The sequence below is a fragment of the Alosa sapidissima genome, chromosome 6, assembly GCF_018492685.1.
Source record: "Alosa sapidissima isolate fAloSap1 chromosome 6, fAloSap1.pri, whole genome shotgun sequence".
Classification (NCBI taxonomy): Eukaryota; Metazoa; Chordata; class Actinopteri; order Clupeiformes; family Clupeidae; genus Alosa; species Alosa sapidissima.
Genome location: NC_055962.1, coordinates 18,575,390 through 18,595,746, shown reverse-complemented (window position 1 = coordinate 18,595,746; position 20,357 = coordinate 18,575,390). Strand labels below are relative to the sequence as shown.

The 20,357-nt window shown below is 43.2% G+C and overlaps 1 protein-coding gene across 2 annotated transcripts in view; it reads left to right on the top strand.

The window, feature by feature from the left end:
• The window catches only part of LOC121712343 (adhesion G protein-coupled receptor F5-like), a 46,199-nt gene that overhangs the window by 14,804 nt on the left and 11,038 nt on the right, over positions 1 to 20,357 (top strand). For both annotated transcript variants that reach the window (XM_042096542.1, XM_042096541.1), the window contains exons 19-28: positions 8,442 to 8,600; positions 8,790 to 9,001; positions 9,562 to 9,662; positions 10,676 to 10,822; positions 11,058 to 11,216; positions 11,498 to 11,638; positions 17,591 to 17,731; positions 18,881 to 19,030; positions 19,268 to 19,426; positions 19,708 to 19,848. In XM_042096542.1, the coding sequence (XP_041952476.1) occupies positions 8,442 to 8,600; positions 8,790 to 9,001; positions 9,562 to 9,662; positions 10,676 to 10,822; positions 11,058 to 11,216; positions 11,498 to 11,638; positions 17,591 to 17,731; positions 18,881 to 19,030; positions 19,268 to 19,426; positions 19,708 to 19,848 (1,510 nt within the window). The remainder of the gene's footprint in view (positions 1 to 8,441; positions 8,601 to 8,789; positions 9,002 to 9,561; positions 9,663 to 10,675; positions 10,823 to 11,057; positions 11,217 to 11,497; positions 11,639 to 17,590; positions 17,732 to 18,880; positions 19,031 to 19,267; positions 19,427 to 19,707; positions 19,849 to 20,357) is intronic.

Below are 20,357 nucleotides of genomic sequence, written 5' to 3'. Positions count from 1 at the left end.
TAGACCTCACTAGTTAACTAGTGGGCATTTGTGTCTTCACTAGCCCTTAGAACCCTAAGCTGTTTTTAGGGCATTTTCACTACCCTTATTCATAAGGATTTATTCTGGTCATTGTAAGTGCCACACACACATATTATATATTGTCTATAGTCTAGGCTACCCAGATCTGCCATCATTTCATGTATTAGTACTAGCATTGATTTTGATTTTTAAAGAATTAAAATATAAAAATCATATTATAAAAATGCTTATATTATGACCTGTATCTCACCACAGCAAGCTCATAGCTCTACATGCATTTCATGTGTGTGTAGGGCAGACTGTCCTGAATCGGGCAATATAATTGCCATGTTGGAGGGATACTCTGGGGCTGAGCAATTTACAGAAATATGTGGTGTGTGATTTACGGAAATAAATGCCATTTTTTATTTAGCGGTGAAAAATGACCATTCTGCGCTCCATATCTGTGACACGAACTGATCTGACCTGACTTGACCCAAGTTTGCCGGTTAGCATGTGGTGTATGCACTCATGATGATTCTCAACTTTTTACTGCATTGCCATGAACAAAGTAAAGGTAAAAAAGGTGTTTCTTTGTTGAACAAATTGGGATGCAATGTGAGCCTTGAATTGGATGCCATGCAGGAATTTGCTAGGATCTCAAAACCGGATTATTAACATGTTTTACCACTTCGTCTGTTTTATAACCCAGAAGGATGTTATATTGGTATATCAAATGATAGCTCTGTGTCTCCTCTTCAATCTGACATACGTGGCATATCTATCCGATCACGGGTCCGCGAGTAATTCAAAAGAGAGTAATGGGTGTGCAGCACATGACGTTAATATTTTGCAGTCACTTCGTCTGTTTTTATAAGCCAGAAAGATCGATATCCATGGTACCAATGGATAGCCCTGTTTCTCCTCTTTCATCTGATATGCTTGCCATATCTATGCGATCTTGGGTTCGCGAGTAATTCAAACGAGAGTAATGGGTGCGCAGGTGAACGCAAAGTATAGACTGTAAATATGATGCAATTTGATTTAATTTCATGATTTTTTTTTATTTTCATACTTGATCGTACAGACAAGTGCGTCGTCTCTTTGGAAAGCCCCACTTCTTCTCTGTCATGCAATAAAGGTTTCATCTCGTTGCAATGAACAGTCGCGGAGCAATGTAACAGAGAAGAAAGGGTGTGTTTTTTGACGCACTTTGCGTCAATCGGGTTCTAAGGGCTAGTTAACTAGTGAGCAGTTCTGCCTTCACTAGTGTACATGTAAGTGTCACATTTGTGGTGTTATGTATCAAAGATCCTTGATTACTAGCAAGATAGAGCAACGTAATTCGTTACTATGGGAGCAAAACGGGACAGTTCCGGTCTGCATAAGTGGGAGTGTCACCTTACGTCACTAAATAAACTTTCTCTCTTAATAAGCAATAAGAACAGATAAACCTAATTGTGTTCACAGTATTATTGTCTATAATCATGTATGATACCAATGAATCATTCTTTAGGACATGATATGAATAATTTAATTAGTCATGTGAACCGAGCTAGCTAGCTAGCTAACGCTAGCTTAAAATGCTATACAAGTGGATGGGAGTAGCTATGGCAATACAGCTATGCGCTAACAAGTGACTAGTAGTTGAAGGACTTTGCTTAAACTTAATATACTGTTGCAAATTCACTTGAGTATAAACTATCCACTTTAACTAATGTAAGTAATGTTATTCAGCTAGTTGTCATTTCAAAGAAATTACACTTCTCTGTTTAAAATTTTACCTTAGCTAAGAGGATAGCTAGCATGCTAACAACCGGACACTAACTGGCAGCAGCATGGTCTGATATTAAGTTATTTTATCACAAATCCGAACGCTAAAAAATTACACTTTTAGGCTTGAAATGATCCCAAACACTTACAGATTATGACAAAAATTTCCAAAAAACCCTCAACAAATCCAGAAAGACATAATGACCAATTTATTGGTAAAATTCCACAAGTCTCCATTGACATTAGTGCAGCGAGGGTTTACTCTGGTCTGCATAAAGGGGGATTTCCCCCCCTCTCCCTTGCAATAATCGAACGCGGAAATTGTCGAACGTTTGCGCCTCTCGCTCCGCTTTAACCCTCTCTGTATGTATGTTAACGAGAGCTGCATGATGACATCATCGGCAGGGTCAGAGGTGAGGGGAGTTACCGCCAGAGTTGGGGAAGGTTCACAATAAAGAGACACGTTAACTTACAGTCGGACTCACGGGTTATTTCATAACACGACATGGTGTCAGAAGTCCTGTGAGTACGTGGAGAGAATAGACACTGTTTTGGACGTTTGGGCATCACGAGTTTGGGTCTGAAAGTTTTCTTTATCGCGTTAAAGTGTCGAAAAAAATCACCGGAATGGAGGATGAGCAGGATGTGCAGGATGTTGGCAATAGAGCGGCGGCGGCGGGTGCACAGAGAACAGTTTGGCCGAGTGCAACATTCAACATACAACCACCAGAGAGTTTCGACTTTTCAAGACCGCAAGAGTGGGCCAAATGGATCCGAAGGTTCGAAAGATTTCGCTTGGCAAGTAATCTGAATGCTAGCTCCGAGGAGAATCAGATTAACACTATGATATATTGTATGGGAGATGAGGCGGATGATGTTTTACGTGGATTGACGTTCACACACGGAGCAAGGGGAACATACAGAGGCGTTCGCGATGCCTTCCAGAACTTTTTTTTATTGTTAAGAAGAACGTGATATATGAGCGGGCAAAATTCAACATGCGTGTACAAGGCGAAAACGAAACTGTAGACTCGTTTGTCACGGCCCTCTATGCACTAGCTGAACACTGTGACTATGGACTTCTACATGATGAACTTATCCGAGACAGGATTGTCGTGGGGCTGCGTGACATGCGGCTGTCGGAGAGAATGCAGTTGGATAAGGATTTGACGCTGGAGTCAGCGATCACAAGAGCGCGACAGAGCGAGGAGGTGGAACGCCAGCAAGTCACGCTGAGAGGCTCTGGGTCAGATGCCAGTGACCGCAAAGCCATTGACAGAGTGTTCAAAGGCAGTGACAAGGCAAAAGATAGAGGTAAACCTGAACATTCTAAAGCACAATTTAGGCCTAAGCAGCATGGCGCTCAGTACAGCAAGGCAAAGAACATCCAGTGTAGTAAATGTGGTGGTTCCTCATCCCATTCAATACGTGACTGTCCTGCCAATGATGTAAAGTGCCACTCATGCGGTAAAAGGGGACACTATCAGAGAGTGTGCACAGCACCAAAGACTGTTAACGAAATAGAAGAGGAGGATGACAATGGAGTGTTTCTCGGCAGTGTCATAGCAAATGGTGAGCCATGGATGGTTAACATAGACATAAACAAAAGACAGGTGCCATTTAAAATTGACACAGGTGCCGATGTTACAGTTTTGCCACACACTGTATTCAAAGAGCTTTTTGATAACTCTCATGCACCTATCCTTGCTGCTGCATCCAAGCCTCTAATGGGACCTGGGAGGAATCCATTGGATGTTGTGGGTGTCACAGACATGCAGCTACGGAGAGGCGACAAAGCGGCTATGGAGGAGGTGTACATCATCAAGCACCTGCACACGGCATTGCTGGGGAGGCCAGCTATCAGCAAACTCAAGCTTGTTGCACGCCTGGACAGCATCAGCATAGAGACACTGAAAACGAGCTATCCAAAGCTGTGCAGTGGTCTGGGAGAGATGCGTCAGCCATACGCCATCCGTCTGAAACCAGGCGCGGAGCCATTTTCTCTCAAGACGCCCAGGCGGATTCCACTGCCTTTAATGGACAAAGTGAAGCAAGAGCTGTCACGAATGGAAAGCCTTGGGGTGACCAGCAGGGTGGAGGACCCGACAGACTGGTGCGCCGGCATCGTAGTGGTGCCGAAGAAGACGGGTGCAGTGCGTATATGTGTCGACCTCACAAAGCTTAACGAGTCGGTGTGTAGAGAGAAGTACATCCTTCCTTCTGTGGAAGAAACATTAGGAAAGCTGGCAGGCGCAGAAATCTTCAGCAAACTGGATTCAAACATGGGGTTCTGGCAAATACCTCTAACTGAAGATTCAGCGAAGTACACCACGTTCATAACACCTTTTGGGCGCTATCACTTCAATAGACTCCCATTCGGAATAGCCTCAGCCCCTGAGCACTTCCAGAACAGAATGGTGACGGAGGTCACAGACGGTCTTCAGGGGGTTGTCTGCCACATGGACGACGTTCTCGTGTGGGGCCGGTCTCAAGAAGAACATGATTGCCGACTGCATACTGTACTGGAGAGGATCCAGAGGGCAGGTATCACATTGAACATCGATAAATGCGACTTGTCGAAGCAAGTGGTGACCTTTTTGGGCCATACAATCTCCAGCAGCGGCATCAGCCCAGATCCGAGGAAGACAGAGGCTGTAATGAAAATGGAGCAGCCCACAAACGTGAGTGAGCTGAGGAGTTTTCTCGGCATCGTCAACCAACTGGGGAAGTTCATCCCACAGCTGGCAGAGAGAGACAAACCTCTGCGAGATCTCCTCTCAAAGAAGAACTGCTGGGTGTGGGGAGTTGATCAAGCCCATGCTTTTCAGAATTTGAAAGAGGCACTCACTATCCCACCAGTGTTGGCGATTTATGACCCCAACAGGGAGGTTAAAGTTTCGGCAGACGCTTCTTCCTATGGCCTGGGAGGAGTTCTCCTTCAACTGTGGGAGGATATGTGGAAGCCAGTAGCCTATGTGTCACGATCGCTCACACAGACTGAGCAGAGATACGCGCAGGTTAAAAAGGAGGCATTGGGACTTACCTGGGCCTGTGAGAGGTTCAGAAATTTCCTCATTGGCAAACACTTCACGCTAGAAACTGACCACAAACCATTGCTGAGCCTTTTGGGGTCACAAGCATTAGCCCTCCCCCCGCGAATCCAGCGATTTCGCATGCGGCTGATGCGCTACTCCTATTCCATTGCTCATGTGCCAGGGAAGTGTCTGGGGACAGCCGACGCACTGTCAAGGGCTCCAGTCAAGAGGGGTGCGACACCAGAGGAAAAAGATTTCCTAGAGGACTCTAACATATATGCTGATTCCATCACCGAGAACTTACCTGCAAGGTCGGAGTATCTGGACGAATTGAGAGAGCAGCTGAGGACAGACAGTGTATGTGCAAAGGTGATGCGGCTGTGTGAAGAAGGCTGGCCAGAGCACAGCATTAAGGAATCTCTACTCAAAGCATACTGGGCGGAATGTGCATTTCTTACCATTCATAAGGGACTCTTATTGAAGGGAACCAGGCTGGTAATCCCCTCAGCTATGAGAAATGATGTTCTGGCCAGACTGCATGTAGGCCACCAGGGCGTGGAAAAGTGCAGAGAGCGTGCTAGACAGTCAGTGTGGTGGCCTGGCCTGAGCCAGCAGCTGAAGGAGCTGGTCCTCAACTGCCGTGCATGCTGCAAAGAAAGGCAGAACAGCAAAGAGCCACTAATTCCATCAAGTTATCCTGACAGACCGTGGCAGAAGCTGGGAGCTGATCTTTTCATGCTGGGAAGCAAGACCTACCTGCTTGTGGTGGATTACGCATCCAGGTTCGTGGAGATTGCTCAGCTCACCCCTTCCAGATCGACGGATGTCATTGTCCATCTAAAGTCTATCTTCGCACGTCACGGCATTCCCGAGACGCTGGTGACCGACAACGGGCCGCAGTTCTCAGGTATGGCTTTTGCAGCATTTGCAGAGTCATATGGCTTCTGCCAGATCACCAGTAGTCCAAAATTCCCACAGAGTAACGGTGAAGCTGAGCGGGCGGTCAAGACCATCAAGGAGCTTCTCAAAAAGGCAGCAGACCCCTACCTTGCTCTGCTGTCATACAGGGCCACACCACTGCAGAACGGGTACAGCCCAGCCCAACTCTTGATGGGGAGGCGCCTTCGCACAACTGTGCCAACACTTCCGGCATTGCTTGACCCTGCTCTTCCCGACAGCGGAACTGTGGCAGTGAGAGAAAGGGTGAAAAGAACAATAGACGCTCAACACTACAACAGGCGTCATCGCACGCGCAACCTCAATGATCTCCCACCAGGACAAGAGGTGTGGGTAACAGACTAAAGAACACCTGGAACAGTGATCAGCAGCCACAACACCCCACGTTCCTACCTTGTGGATGCACCTCACGGAACAGTGAGACGCAATCGCCATCACCTGATTCCCATGGGGGCCTCTCCAGAGCAGAACAGCGGAGCAACGCAACAGCCGCCACCATCAGATGGCATTCCTGAGCAGACACCTGCAGAATCACAGACTGTTCGTAATCTGCCATCTACTCCTAGAACGAGGTCTGGGAGAGCTGTGGTGAAACCAACAAGGTTGGACTTGTAAAGACATAGGTTTCTGAAAAGAAAACACACATGCATGTTCTCAATGATCTGTGTTTATAAAAAAAAAATGGGAAAGATTTTTCAGTTATGTCTACTTGTTAATAGGGTAAATGCATATTTTGATATTTTGGTATTTGTGTTCAGAAACTGAAATATACCATGTGGAAAAAGGAAAATACAGTTTACAGTATGAGGTTACAGAAGTGATAAGTTTACATAAAGTAAGGCAGAGATATAGGTTGAATGTATTTGTGATGTTCAAGGAAAAAAAAAAAAAAAAGGGAACTGGTTGGTGTTTTAACTAGGAACAGACCTTCCAACAAAAGAGGCAGAATAATCCTCTAAGGTCTGAGGAATCAACTGGTAGTCCACCCAGTGATTCTAGAAAGGGAGATGTGGTGTTATGTATGTTAATGAGAGCTGCATGATTACATCATCGGCAGGGTCAGAGGTGAGGGGAGTTACCGCCAGAGTTGGGGAAGGTTCACAAGTTCAAAGAGACACGTTAACTTAGTCGGACTCACGGGTTATTTCATAACACGACAACATTGAAGCCACTAGTTTACTAGTTAAAGTTCCTTTGGCCAGCATGTTAACTTGTGTGCCACATGCAAATGTTGTGGGTGGGATTTTGTGAAATTCTGCGCTGTGATTGGTTGTCATGTTCTATTTAGACATAGGGAGCCAATAGAAACCCTCAATTTCCAGAGTTCTCCGCCTCCTAATTTTAATTCTGCGCCACTAGCTGACTAGTGTGAATTTAGGCTTCAACTAGTTTACTAGTATACATTTATGACCTCACTAGTTAACTAGTTTGGACAAAGGATGCATCAACTAGTTAACTAGTGAGCCTGCTGCCATCACCTAGCTAGCTAGTAAGCCATTTATGGTTCACTAGTTAACTAGTGACATTGACCTACTCCAACTAGTTAACTAGTGAAGAGTTTTGCCTTCACTAGTAAACATGTGCACATTTTTGGCTGTCACTAGTTAACTAGTGAGACCCAAAAGCCTTCAGCTAGCTGACTGGTATGCATTTTGGCCTTTACTAGTTAACTAGTGGACATTTCTGGCTCTCACTAGTTAACTAGTAAAGCTAATATGTGTTCACTAGTTAACTAGTGGGCATTTATGCTGTCACTAGTTAACTAGTGTGCACAAACATGGCTAACTAGTTGACAAAAATGGCTTGCATGTTGGCCTGATATCAAGATATCAGAATAAATGCTCAAGCGGCTGGCCAAATTACATAGAAGTTAACAAGTGGGAATATGACATTCAGTAGTCAGCTAGTAAACATTTTTGTACCTTACTAGTTGACTAGTAAAATATAGAAGTCTTTAAACTAGTTAACTAGTGCACATTTCAGTGTCAACTAGTTAACTAGTGAACATGCTGAGCATTACTAGTTAACTAGTAAGATATCAAACATATGAACTAGTTAACTAGAGAGAATTTGGGCCTTACTAGTTAACTAGTGAGCATTTTGGCTGTCACTAGTTAACTAGTTCACACAGAAATGGCTCACTAGTTAACTAGTGGACAGAAATGGCTTGCATGTACATGACAATTATGCCTGATATCAAGATATCTGAATAAATGCTCAATCGGCTTGCCATAGTATCTGGGTACTCTTCATAACAATGTTAGGCCTACTAGGTAACAGGCAGAGACGTACAAGCAGACATCATTATGGAGGTTGTTACATTTGTTACTTATCAACACTTAAAAAGTCCATGCTTTCAAATGGGGCTTGAGTCCGCCATATTGTGATGATGTGATGCTGAGTTGCATTGCACCCATTGGATGTTTGAAATCCATTGTCCAAATTTGGAGTGAGTGCACACGTCAACATTGTAGCAATGTAGTTTTTAAAGTCTAATAACACCATTCATTTTGAGTTGAGGCCAGTGGGTGTAAGCATTGGTTATGCTTGGTTTTAGGCCTCAACTAATTTTAGTGTTGTGGGATCATTAAAGCAGTCTACATTTATTCAGTTCAGCAGTATCTTGGGAAAATGCTTTGAAAGTAAAAAGTTGTTTATGCTTCTGCAAACACACAGCTTACAGGATTCACCGAAATACACCTGGCCCAGCTCCTGGTGTGCGAACTGTCCAGCAACATCACTTACTCCAGGGAGACCTGGAAGTTGCTCCTCACCAAGACCATTGCCATTCTGGATGGAGCTCTCATCCTCTTCTCCAACATAGTCTCCAGCTCGGTATTGTGGGCATTTAATAGTTATTTTGATACTGCCACACTTTAGGTTATATTTATAATAGTAAGAATAAATGTAAGATTACTGTGATACCTGCTTTGTTAAAGTTCTTTGAGTTCAGATTGCATCTACTGATGTATTCGATGTAAACAGGCTCATTTTGTAATTCAAATTCGTTTCCACTCCTAACAGTCTCTGACAGTCATGGGTTCATCTGTAACTCATGTCCTGGATGTGCTTGGGGAGCTCCGTTTGGACTCGATCAGTGACCTACAGTGGAAAGACATCAGTTTCATCTCCTTACTGTTTGGTGAAAGCCTGCGTCCATTTTTACCATCAGCCTCTGCAGGCCTTCTACTGTGTGTCAGCAGCAAGAACCTCTCGTGTGAAACTTACCAGCACATGTATGTGTAGACAAGATAACATGAAATGTTCAAATACCATTTGGTTATGACAAGCCACAAAAGGAATTGTAATTGTATAGACCCTTTCAATCTGTTCCTAGAGGGTTTCCAGTTAAAACACTCAAAACTAGCGCAGATACTTTGAAATGTAAATGATTCAGACTTTAAAATAATCCTCTACAAAATGTCAACTTAATATTTTATTTTTTTGTCTCCAAGTAGCAAATAGCTTATTGTTGTTTTCTGTGCCACCGGATATGCTTTAGTAACGCACATGTTTGTTTATGCAGTTGAAAGGGTCTGTTTAACTGTCTAGTTGTATAAGAGTTATGAAATAATTTTAGAAAAAAATAGGAAATGATTTTACAGTGAATAGAGGTAAGGCACAAAAGGATATGATGCAATACCATATGATACAATTGAGTGTGATGCCATGCAAAAAGATGCAACGTGATATCATACAATATGACAAGAACTGATGAGATTAGATATGATTCTAATATTATTATAATATGATTATTATATTTCCATTTCCTAAAATGTTCCTCTGACTCTTCCAGTTTGGGTGAGCTGAGTCATCCGTCTGATTACATGAGAGAAAACCACTCAGAGAATGTACTGAAATTCTTCATCCAGCCTTTCCTGTCCAGAAACCCATCATGTAAGTGTTAAGCTCAAAATAGCCTTATACAGTACTTCAGTGGTGGTTTGGAGAGAACCATACAGACAAATTGAAGTATTTTAAACTTTGAAAGTGTACAGAGATGTTACAATAAGGACTGTTAATGAAGTCCGTATAATTACCTTCCTTCATGTTCTGGTAGCTTCAAATCAGTGGGCACCTTCGACTTCTTGCAGCGGTCCGCATATATATCTGAACGGGATGCAGGTATACAGCACCAACTTCCATCACGTTCAGCCAGATCTACGCATTTTTGCAACACTGCAAGAAGTCAAACGTGCTCACTGATTTGAAGCTACCATATTGAATGGTTTGAATATTGCAATTTATTTTGATGTGGCTCTATGCTAACCTGACTCTAGCCAGATGAATTTCGCTCCGCCTAGCTCCACTCATCCATCTGGAACCGATCCATTGAAGTGTTGCTTCAGAAGGCTGGGCCTAATCAAAAAATGCTTGCATATGATTGAATAAGCCACTTGTCCGTCATCTATTGACGTGCTACTTCAACCACTCACATCGAAGCCAACCCGTGACGCTGATAACAGTCTCAGTCGCTTCTACGCTATGCCACATCTATGAAACTCCCGCCCTGCGTCCTGATTGGCTGTACCATAAAATCAGTTGCAGAAATCGCTGTAAATGGAAGAGGTCCCAGATGGATGTGAGTGAAGCTAGGCGGAGCTAAGCGGAACGAAATTCATCTGGCTAGGGTCAGGTTAGCTCTATGCCTGTTGCTAATGCAAATAATGTTCTAGCTCAAAACCCCTCCGATTAAGGTTTACTCCCAAACTAAAGTTTGACTCAACTCATTATTAATCATAGAGCCCTTTCACACTGCCAAAATAGACCCCTGGGTAGTGTTTACCGCAAACCAATCCTTTAAGCAATATGGCTCAAGGGAGAGTTAGGTCGTTAAAGGATATACCTACAGCACAAAGTCAATTAAAGACACTGCATTTAATTGCATTTTGCATTACTATCCCTTACAGGTCCTACAGAAGTGTACACATATGAGATTGATCTTGTGATGAGAACAGTAGATGCTGACCAACTAAAGATGGAGTTGTCTGAACTTGACCTTCCTCTCCCGCTCGCAACTGAACAAATTGATATCACTAACATCAATGTCACAACAGGTGAGAATAACATCAGATTGATGTTATGTGGTGTTTGGTTCTTTCAATCAGCTTTACGTATTATTCATATTATACTCACATAGTTGTATGTGCTCCAGAAAGCCTCATAAAGGTTTAATTACCGTATATGTATATAAATAATGAATATACGTACAGTATACGGTGAAATCAAGTTGCAATGATGCTTCTCCCCAACTATAACCATGATAGTAACTGATTGTCCATCATCCATCAGTGTGTTACTCAAACACGAGTGGATATCGGTGTGTCTGTGAGGAGCAGTATGCCTGGCCCCATGACAGGTGTATCACTTATGGAGCCTGTGATGAGTTCAGCGAAGGCACCTGTGGATGTCTTAATGGTTTACCGACAAATGGGCCGTTCTGCCAGAGAGGTTGGTTCACATCCCATTTCATTCAACTGAACTGTTACATAGGGGGTGGCATGCAAAACCACAAGACGTTTAATTAAATTTAATCTTGAGTATGGCAGTAAAATAAGATATGACGAGGGCAAATAAACAGCCTCACTTTGAAAATGTCACAAAAGTGGTGTTTGGTTCTTTCAATCAGCCTATGCATCCAGGTCAGAAGATTTCGTGTTCTACGCACATATCTTTGAATTGTTTGTCCCTATTAGTTTCCCAATGTTTGTCCTTTTTTCTGCTGTTGATAGATGTAAACGAATGCGACTTTGATCCATGTGGTCTGAACTCCACCTGTGCCAACACCATTGGCAGCTACAACTGTTCTTGCTGGAGAGGATACACTCCAAGAAACACATCTTTGCCCATTGACACCAGCAATCCATGCATAGGTATCTAGCTTTTTTTTTTTATTTCAGTGTGTAACCTTTTTTTCCCTCAAGTGTGGGTTTGGGTGTGTAAAAACTCTCTGTGTCAATTATCATGTACCACATGCATAGTCCCTCTTAATAATTATTAATAGTTATTTACTCAATAAATTCAGTATTTTTTCCCCAAAAAATTAGAGGTTAGTTTATTTATATAGCGCAATTCATACACAGAGGTCATTCAATGTGCTTTACATAAACAAAAGCAAACAGTAATAACAAATAAAAGCATAAAAGGGCAATAGTGAAAGAATAGTTTAAAAGCTAAAGATCATAATAATAAAAAAAAAAAAATAAATGAACAAAAAAAAACATAAAACGCACAAGGTAAAATCGTTTAAAAATAAAGAATAATTAAAAAGACAAAATAAAAGACACAAGGTTAGCAGAAAGCATCTGAGAACAGTTTGGTCTTAAGTCTAGATTTAAAACCGGCTACAGTTGGGGCCGTTTTAATGTCATCCGAAAGTTGGTTCCAGAGCTGAGCCGCATAGCAGCTAAAAGCTGCTTCACCATGTTTAGTTCTAACAGCAGGTTTTACTAACAGGTTTTTCTCCTGAGACCAGAGGTTTCGAGGGTGTGTACTGCTGAAGCATGTCTGAAAGGTATTTAGGTCCTGCTCCATTTAGTGATTTATAAACAAGCAGTAGTGCTTTAAAGTCAACTCTTTGGCCTACTGGAAGCCAGTGCACAGTGACTTAAGAATTGGAGTAATGTGGTCAGTTCTTTTAGTTTTTGTGAGAACCCTAGCTGCTGCATTTTGTATCACCTGAAGCTGTTAGTCTTTTTAGGAAGGCCTTTTTAGGAAGTCCATTGCAGTAATCAACCCTGCTGGAGATAAATGCATGAATGAGTTTTTCTAAATCATCTTTTGACATCAGCCCTCTAAGTTTAGCAATAATTTTGAAGTGGTAAAAAGCTGATTTAGTTATCGCTTTCATGTGGCTGTTGAAATTTAGATCACTGTTAATTAATACACCAAGATTTTTAACAGTATCCTTTGCCTTCAAACATTTTGTGTTATGGACAGTGGCAACCCTAAGTCTTTCCTTCCTTTTACCAAATATAATTACTTTACTTCAGCTTTTTCTTTGTTCAGCTAAAGACAATTTTGAGACATCCAGGTGTTGATTTGTTCTATACACAGTGATTCAAGGGGGCCATAGTAGTTTGGTGATAGAGCAAATTTAAATTTAAACAAAGGTAAATTTGTGTCATCTACATAGCTATGATATGAAATCAGATTATTTTGGATGATTTGTCCAAGTGGGAGCATACAGTATACTGTAGAGGTTGAATAATAGTGGCCCCAAGATCGACCCCTGGGGAACACCACAGGTCAAGGACGTTGGTGTTGAGGTACAGTTTCCAATGGCAACAAAGAAACTCCTTTCTTGTAGATATGATTTCAGCCAGTTGATAACTATGTTTTGGGCGTTCCCTGGGCGTTTGGGAACAGCTGAGGGAGGAGGCTACTTGAAACTGTGAGTTTCGGTCGGTGTGAGCGAGCGGACTTTCAGTTGACAGTAATTAACACCCTTTTGAACAATCTAAGCTGTGCGAACGTCAGAGGGCGGGATCAGACGTGACTAGCTCCTTATAATATCAGAGCACCTCTCAGGTAATCAGACAACAACTGCAGTGAGTTGGGAGAGAGAAAGCAAGAACACATAGGCTACTACTGGCCAAATCCTCTCCAATTGTTAGAATTGGACTCTGGGCGTTTGGGAACAGCTGAGGGAGGAGGCTACTTGAAACTGTGAGTTTCGGTCGGTGTGAGCGAGCGGACTTTCAGTTGACAGTAATTAACACCCTTTTGAACAATCTAAGCTGTGCGAACGTCAGAGGGCGGTCTACGCTGATGCATCATTAGTGAGACAGGAGGACAGCTGCATGCAATTCCTAGCAGAATAAAAATAGTGGCTGCTGCTGAAGCGGCAGCATAAGCGGCAGCCCTCGTTTCAGCCAGCCTCGTGTAAGACGGACACGGTCAAGACAAGCAAGTTGACCTGTGCAAGTTCACCGAGCACAGGCACCGACAAAGGCAAAATGTGCCGTTCCACCATATCTGTTATCACCGGCCATTGCAGAAAACGGCATCATGCCAAAAGGGGCAGAAATCCCCTTCACCTCCAGGAACTTAAACGGTCCTCACCGACAGAAACCTCCTTCTCCATGGGCTTGTGGAACTGTCAATCCGCAGTCAACAAAACCGACTTCATAGCTGGCTATGCCAACCACCTTTCATTGGAACTCCTTGCCCTCACTGAGACTTGGATCAAACCAGAGAACACTGCCACCCCGGCTGCACTCTCCACTAACCTTACACTATCCCACACCCCTCGCCTATCTGGACGAGGAGGCGGGACGGGCCTGCTGATCTCCAGTAGCGGGGTGATGGAAATTCACCCCGCTACTGCCTTCAAACAAATATGTCTCATTCGAATTCCATGCCATCACAGTGATCGCCTCAGCAAAACTCTACGTGCTGGTCATCTACCGCCCTCCAGGCCAACTAGGCGACTTTATTGACGAACTTGACACTCTGCTATCCTCCATCCCTGAGCATGACTGTCCGCTTCTTGTTCTCGGTGATATGAACATCCACTTAGATGCCCCAGGCTCAACGGACTTTTTGGCCCTGGTCCACTCCTTTGACCTCGAACTGGTTCAAAGCCCACCGACTCACAAAGCTGGCAAAGAGCTTGACTTGATCTTCACTCGGAACTGCAGCACAGACACCCTCATGGTGACGCCTCTCCATCTTTCTGACCACTTCTTCATCCAGTTCAACGTCAGCCTGTCAGAACAGCCTCCGGCTCCTCAGCCGATGGTCACATTCCGCCGCAACATCCGGAACCTGTCTCCAACGCACTTCTCCTCTGTGGTTGCCTCCGGTCTACCTCCACTCAACACCTTCTCCTCTCTGGAGGTTAATGAAGCCACTGACTCGCTCTGCTCCACACTGACCTCGTGTCTAGACGAGCTGTGCCCTCTTACCACAAGGCCAGCTCGATCCAAACATTCTCATCCATGGCTAAATGATACCCTCCGATCGCAGCGCACCAAACTCAGAGCCGCGGAGAGGAAATGGCACAAATCCAAACTAGCTGACGACCTCAAAAACTACCAGACACTCCTGACCTCCTTCTCAGCCAGCATCACTGCTGCTAAGACTGCTTTCTACCATGACAAAATCAACAGCGCTACAGACACTCGAAAACTTTTCTCAACCTTCAAATCGCTACTCAACCCTCAATTGCCTCCTCCTCCATCCAGCCTTACTGCAGATACCCTCGCCTCATTTTTTACAAACAAAGTGGCGGCAATCAGCAGTCAATTCTCTACATGCCCACTCAACGCATCTGACTCAGATACCGCACTCCTACAACCTCTAGGGACTGCTGGAACATCTTTTTCAGCATTCACGCCTCTCTCCGAGAGTGAAGTGTCCAGACTCCTGACATGCAGCCGTCCTACCACATGCTCGCTGGACCCTATACCTACGAGCCTACTTCAGTCCATCAGCCCGACCATCGCTCCAGCTATCACACATGTGATCAATGCCTCGCTAACCTCCGGCACATTTCCAACAGCGTTCAAAATGGCCCGGGTAACACCATTACTTAAGAAAGCTTCTCTCAACCCTGCTCAAGTCGAGAACTACCGCTCTGTCTCACTACTGCCTTTCCTATCCAAAGGCATTGAACGAGCAGTCTCCAAACAGGTCTCTGACTTCCTTTCACAGAACAACCTTCTGGATCCAAATCAGTCTGGGTTCAAAAGCGGCCACTCTACCGAAACGGCTCTGCTGTCTGTAACAGAAGCCTTAAAAGAAGCCAGGGCGACCGCTCGGTCATCAGTACTCATTCTGCTTGACTTATCGGCTGCCTTTGACACGGTTAATCACCGTATCCTTCTCTCTATACTCGCTGACATGGGAATCTCCGGTTCTGCTCTCTCCTGGTTTGAATCCTACCTCACAGGACGCTCGTTTAACGTAACATGGCTTGGTCAGCTATCCGCACCTCACCATCTCACCACAGGGGTCCCCCAGGGCTCAGTGCTGGGCCCCCTCCTCTTTGCTATCTACACCACCTCCTTGGGACAGATTATCCGTTCGCACGGCTTCTCATACCACTGCTATGCAGACGACACACAGCTCTATCTGTCCTTTCCACCTGACGACCCCCTGGTTTCAGCACGGATCTCGGATTGCCTTTCAGACATAGCTACATGGATGAAGGCACACCACCTCCAGCTGAACCTCTCAAAGACTGAACTGCTGGTCATCCCAGCTAAACCTACCATACACCACGACATCAACATCAAATTTGACTCCCTGTCTGTTTCACCGACCAGGACTGCAAGAAATCTAGGAGTTGTTCTTGACAACCAACTAAACTTCTCAGATCATGTTGCCTCAGTCGCCCGGTCATGCCGTTTCGCACTCTACAACATACGGAAAATCAGGACTTACTTGACTCAAGATGCTACCCAACTTCTGGTTCAGGCAATAGTCATCTCACGACTCGACTACTGCAATGCCCTCCTGACAGGTCTCCCAGCCTGCGCAGTGAAACCACTTCAGATGATCCAGAACGCGGCGGCGCGCCTGGTCTACAACCAACCCAAAAGGGCACATGTTACCCCGCTGCTCATCCAGCTACACTGGCTACCTATGGCGGCCCGCATCAAATTCAAGTCTCTAACGCTTGCCTACAAAGTAGTCTCCGGTTCTGCTCCCACCTACTTGAATGCCCTCATACAGACTTACACTACCTCCAGACCGCTGCGCTCCTCTGACGAACGACGTCTAGCTCTACCACCGGTATGCTCAAGCCAATCCAAACTTTTCTCATCTGTTGTTCCTCGTTGGTGGAACACACTGCCAGTTCCTACAAGGGCAGGGACATCCTTTTCCACTTTCAAAAAACTCCTGAAGACCCAACTCTTTAGAGAACATCTACTCTCATAGCAACACTTACAACAAGTCTTACTGATCCTAGCACTCACCAGCCGTTTTAAACTGACAAGTAACTGTTAAAAACAGCACTCACCGACGCACTTATTCTTACTGTACTCTAATGTTTTTTTTAAACTGTCCTAAAATTGTGAGAATTGTTCTAAAACTTACTGTTACCATGTTGTTAGTCGCTTTGGTTAAAAAGCGTCAGCCAAATGTAATGTAATGTAATGTAATGTTTGTAAATCCAACCCAGTGTTCTAGTCTGTGTAATAAAATATTCCAGTCCAGTAGCACTAGGACTGAGGTTTTACCTGAATCTGTATTGAGGCTGTGGTCAAAATTAATCCAAGACAACTGGTGTGAGACTGCAGCTTTATTCACGACGCCGGGAGCATGTTACACACATGAAATGTCAAAGTAACAAGCCCACACATCTGTGGGTGAAGCCAACTCTTATACCCTTACCCCACACCCATGGAAAATCACAAGTTGTCACCCTCCAGTGATCACTTAACCATCTGGTATTTTAACAGAGATAAGAAATGTTTACGACCCCCCATCCTGAGGGTTACCCACAGTTCGGTGACACAGGGGTTAATTTAACTAAACATTCCAACATTGGAGTTTCAGAAAACACAAGGGTCAGAGTAAGGAGATGACAATTAGATTTCACTACATGTATATAAGGTATACTAAACATTCAATGAAAAAAATAAAAAAATATCCCACAAGGCGTATGTCATTGAAAACCTTAATGAGAGCTGTATTAGTCCTGTGATTTGCCCGAAAACCCAACTGAAAGTAATCAAAATACCTATTTGATGTTAGGAAGGTGGTAAGTTGATTAAAGACTACTTTTTTAATAATTGTGCCAATGAAAGGCCATGCACAGGTGTGTTTCTCTCTTTGTATAATTTCCTCATTTCGCCTATATCTATTCTTTATAGATATAAATGAATGTGACTTTGATCAGTGTGGTCCAAACTCCAACTGCTCCAACATCATTGGCAGTTACAACTGCTCTTGCTGGGTAGGATACACTCCAACAAGCTCATCTCTGCCTATTAGCGGCAGCAACCCATGCATAGGTGTGTTTCTCTCTTTGTATAATTTCCTAATTTTTCCTGTATTCTTAGTGATGTTTCAAGGATTGGTTTGGGGTAAACACAACCTAGGGTCTATTTATGGATGATAACGGTGATACCTTTCATTTGGGGGCCAAATTACGTTCTTGTAGCTTCTTGCAGCGGTGCGCATATATGTTTGAACGTGATGCATGAGTTATGTTAAACCAGATCTGCGCATTCCAGCAACACTGCAGGAAGTCTAACGTGCCCACTGATTTGAATCTGCCATATTGAACTTTGTCAGTGATTTGAAAATTGCTCTTTATTTTAACGTGGCTCTATGCCTATTGCTAAGGATTGGTTTGGGGTAAACACAACCTAGGGTCTATTTATGGATGATAACGGTGATACCTTTCATTTGGGGGCCAAATTACGTTAATCGGAGGAGTTTGGAGATAGAGCGTTGTTAACATTAGCAATGAAATGGGTTATAGCTATAACTATTAGCCCCGTCTTAGCCAAAGAAATTTAGCAAAATCATAAGTCTATGAGGTTAATACACGGGGGCAGTTAATATAGTATTAATATGGTTTCGTTTCTTTTAACTTGCATAAAACACTATCCTGCGGCTTACACAATGCGACTAATACACGGGATATTACTGTAGTGGGCATGGGGCAACAGAGATGTAACAATGTGGGCTGTAAATTAACTCAGTGTAATTATCTTACATTGTGTTCTTGTAGCTTCTTGCAGCGGTGCGCATATATGGTTGAACGTGATGCATGAGTTATGTTAAACCAGATCTGCGCATTCCAGCAACACTGCAGGAAGTCTAACGTGCCCACTGATTTGAATCTGCCATATTGAACTTTGTCAGTGATTTGAAAATTGCTCTTTATTTTGACGTGGCTCTATGCCTGTTGCTAATACAAATAATGTTCTAGCTCAAAACTCCTCCGAATAAGGCAATTTTACTCACAAACAAAATTTTTAACTCATCATTATTCATAAATAGACCCCTAGATTGTGTTTACGGCAAACCAATCCTTTAAGCAATATGGCTCAAGGCAAGAGTTGGGTCGGGAAAGGATATACTTACAGCTGTGGTTTTGCCATATAAGGCATAAGGAAAGACACAATTGCATTTTGCATTACTATCCCTTACAGGTCCTACAGAACTGTACACATTTGAGTTTGATATTGTGATGAGAACAGTAGATGCTGACCAACTAAAGATGGAGTTGTCTGAACTTGACCTTCCTCTCCCACTCGCAACAACTGAACAAATTGATATCACTAACATCAATGTCACAACAGGTGAGAATAACATCAGATTGAAAATGCATTTAGTATTGACAAATGACAAAAGCTTTACATATTATTCACATCATATTCACATAGTTGTATGTGCTCCAGAAAGCCTCATAACGGTTTCATTACTGTATTCGTATATAAATAATGAATATATACGTACAGTATACAGTGAAATCAAGTTGCAATGATGCTTCACCCCAACTATACCATGATAGTAACTGATTGTCCATCATCCATCAGTGTGTTACTCAAACACAAGTGGATATCGGTGTGTCTGTGAGGAGCAGTACACCTGGCCCCATGACAGCTGTATCACTTATGGAGCCTGTGATGAGTTCAGCGAAGGCACCTGTGGATGTCTTAATGGTTTACCGACAAATGGACCGTTCTGCCAGAGAGGTTGGTTCACATCCCATTTCATTCAACTGAACTGTTACATAGGGGGTGGCATGCAAAACCACAAGACATTTAATTAAATTTAATCTTGAGTATGGCAGTAAAATAAGATATGACGAGGGCAAATAAACAGCCTCACTTTGAAAATGTCACAAAAGTGGCGTTTGGTTCTTTCAATCAGCCTATGCATCCAGGTCAGAAGATTTCGTGTTCTACGCACATATCTTTGAATTGTTTGTCCCTATTAGTTTCCCAATGTTTGTCCTTTTTTCTGCTGTTGATAGATGTAAACGAATGCGACTTTGATCCATGTGGTCTGAACTCCACCTGTGCCAACACCATTGGCAGCTACAACTGTTCTTGCTGGAGAGGATACACTCCAAGAAACACATCTTTGCCCATTGACACCAGCAATCCATGCATAGGTATCTAGCTTTTTTTTTTATTTCAGTGTGTAACCTTTTTTTCCCTCAAGTGTGGGTTTGGGTGTGTAAAAACTCTCTGTGTCAATTATCATGTACCACATGCATAGTCCCTCTTAAAATAGTTATTTACTCAATAAATTCAGTATTTTTCCCCCCAAAAATTAGAGGTTAGTTTATTTATATAGCGCAATTCATACACATAGGTCATTCAATGTGCTAATTTTGGGATCATTAAAACTTGTCTTAATACTTCTCTGTTTACTTTATTTCTAACAAATTCTCCCTACAGAATCACAGTTTTTATAGGTTCATGGTTATTGTTATTAGTCTGTTTATTCTATTTAGTCTATTAATAATTGTTCTTGTTTAGCCCATATGATTTTGCTGTAAAGTGTTACTTTTATTGTTAATGTCAGGTTTATTCATGTTTTTGTAAATTGCTTTGGACATAAGTGTCTGCCAAGAACCATAAATATAAACAAAATGCATTATAGCATCTGAAATAATAA